General features: G+C 34.4%; 1 protein-coding gene across 1 annotated transcript; it reads right to left on the reverse strand.

The window, feature by feature from the left end:
- Positions 1 to 590: 590 nt before the first annotated feature.
- LOC126696789 (myb-related protein 308-like) lies at positions 591 to 2,457 on the reverse strand. Its single transcript, XM_050393510.1, has 2 exons — positions 2,167 to 2,457; positions 591 to 1,551 (listed from the first exon to the last, which is right to left on the reverse strand). Exons 1-2 carry the CDS (start codon positions 2,297 to 2,299, stop codon positions 806 to 808), a joined length of 879 nt encoding a protein of 292 aa, XP_050249467.1. The 5' UTR covers positions 2,300 to 2,457; the 3' UTR covers positions 591 to 805.
- Positions 2,458 to 2,826: the final 369 nt, after the last annotated feature.

Below are 2,826 nucleotides of genomic sequence, written 5' to 3' on the forward strand. Positions count from 1 at the left end.
TATATCATTTTAAATAAATATTTTCAGTTTTTAAACAACATTACAAGTATTTCACACACTGTTTCACTGACACGTATTTCTAAAAAAAATGAAAACTTTTGTTTAAACACACGTACCAAATAAGTCCTAAACTTTTATATAAATAGAGTTCAAAGGTGGTTTTCGAACCTAGCTAAACTGTGTGGTGACTTCTACTCTCCACTCTAATTATTGAGAATTGTGGCATATTCCAGGATTCATATGTATGATAGACTTACATTAGGCTGTTCTGATTCATTCAAAAGATTTCAAGTACTAATTAATAGAGATATTGACACACGGCACATGTTATAGTTGGACATATCCATCTAGGGTTTGGTGCACAAAAGTAATGGAAACAAATCAAATCCTTTTGGGAATCATGCTTCCAGAACCATCGAACCTGTGATGTAAGAAAAATCATCGATCGGGCGTTGATTACCATCCTTCAATATTTACAACTATCTAGTCTATATATACACAAATAGCTAGCACGTGACATGTCCATAACGTAGCCACAAAGTAAGAAAAATAAGAGATGTAACAAGCACTAAGAGCTGTGAAATGTGATATCACTATCAAGATGCGCAAGTTTTATTCTATTTTATTATGACAATTATATACATAAATGGCCATTGGTTCTTAGTTCTTACATAACCTAATTAAGTTGGCTAGCTAGCTAGAAGGTAAGCACGTGAAACTTCTTCTAAGATTCAAACTTTCTAAAGGTGAAAACTCAAAACAAACACACTCATGATGACACATGGCAACTTTCTTGTTTTACTTTTCAGATCAATAGTGATTCAGCAAAGTTATCTAAGTCAACTTGCGTTTCCTCCATCTTCAAGAGGTCTAAATACTCCTCATACAGCTTCGCTAGAGAGTTATCACCCGAAGGTAAATCAGACTGGCACTCAAAATCTGAGCCGTTGACAAGATCATCATGATCATCTTCATCACCAACAAGAAAGCCAACCCCGACACCATTTTCACCGTCTTTAAAATTACACCAAGGATTTACATTATTTACCATCTCTAAACCAACATACCCTCCTTTAATTTCTGGCCCTGATGACCCACTAAACACATTCCAATCAATACTGTCGTTTCTCGGTAATGAAAAAGAAGTAACCCTAACGGGCTTTGGAAGGTGAAGCTTAGTCTTCTCTGGCCCCACATTTGCCACGCCCTTGCTCTTGTTCTTCTGCTTATTCCTGTTGTTGCTCTTGTTCTTGCTTTTGTTGTTCTTCCTTCTCTTTAATTCTTTGAGTGGATCTGATAACTTCTTGTGAGTATTAGGGTCGGTTCCTTCGCTTATGAGTCTTTTACTGAGATGGGTGTTCCAATAGTTCTTTATCTCGTTATCAGTTCGACCGGGAAGCCTACCTGCGATGAGAGACCACCGGTTGCCAAGTAGTGCATGTAATCGGATAATTAGGTCATCCTCATCAGGAGTTATGTTTCCTCTCTTTATATCTGGTCTTAGGTAGTTCATCCATCTTAGCCTGCAGCTCTTTCCACACCTAAGCAGCCCTTCATGCACACAAATAAATTTTTTTAAGTAGAAGAAATTTTGATTCCTCAAAAAAAAGATACAAGAAAATCAAGTAATGAGACTTTTTTAGACAAAAAAAAAAAAAGAAAAAAAAAGGAAAAAGAAAAAAGGAAATAGTCATACTTTTAGCTTCGTGTGAAACATAATGATGATTTTTGAGAATGAAATTTTGTGCAAAAAACAAATTAAGGTATTCTCCTAACCAAAAAAATGAAAGAATATGACACTAAACAAAGGACACTTGCTAGCTAATAGAGATATGAATATTGGTGGAGAGAGAGAGAGGGAGAGAGAGAATCAAAATATGAGGAAAGAACAAACGATACAACACTTTTTAAAAAGAGAATTGAAAAAAAAAAAAAAAAAAAGAAAGAAAGGAATTCGGAATTGAAAAAACTTTGCTGTTCGTGTTTCAAGAAAGAAAAGCAAAATACAGAAAAAAGAAGAAGAAGAAAGATTAACATACCATGACCTGTTATCAATTTTATTTTCACTCTAATGAAGTTTAAATAAGAGCATGAAGCTCAATCAAAAATAATAATAATAATAACAATAATAAGAGCATGACATTATTTTAATTATGAGCTTATTACCAGCCTTTTTAGGCATAGATCTCCAATGACCTTCACCATGAGCTTGAATATACTTGGTAAGCAATGTGTCTTCTCTAGGCGTCCATGGACCTCTATGCAATCCAACTTTCGAACAACAAGGAGCCCTTCCCATCTCTCTATCTCTCTCTATTTTTCGTCTATTCCCTACGTGCCACTCTTTCTCTGCAGAGTATATATATAGATATGAGAGAGGAGATGGTCCGAGAATTCAGAGGGACAGGAAGCAAATAGTGACCGATGCTCTTGACGCTTGAGAGCACACAAACTGGTACCCTGGTTCCCCTTTTTAAACCCTCATGACTCGGAATTATTAGTGTTTTATTATTCTTTTAACGAAAAGCTCCTTTTACTTCTTCTTTTTTTAATAGTTATAACTTATAATAAAAGAAAGGCTATTTAAATTTTAGACGTTTCTATTGGAAATACAAAAAATTATCACTTGGTTAATTATTAGACTCCTAACTTTGAACCTAATTTAAAAACTTTTATATTATTAATGTAAGCAACTGCCCATCATATATGCAATCCTAATTATCAGGGGCGGCTTGATGCATTTAGAGGCCTAAGGCGAAAATTAATTATCTTGTTTCATATGTGAAATTACTATTAATTAACATGAATCATGTAGAATTTTTTATT

The sequence above is a fragment of the Quercus robur genome, chromosome 8 (assembly GCF_932294415.1).
Source record: "Quercus robur chromosome 8, dhQueRobu3.1, whole genome shotgun sequence".
Lineage (NCBI taxonomy): Eukaryota > Viridiplantae > Streptophyta > Magnoliopsida > Fagales > Fagaceae > Quercus > Quercus robur.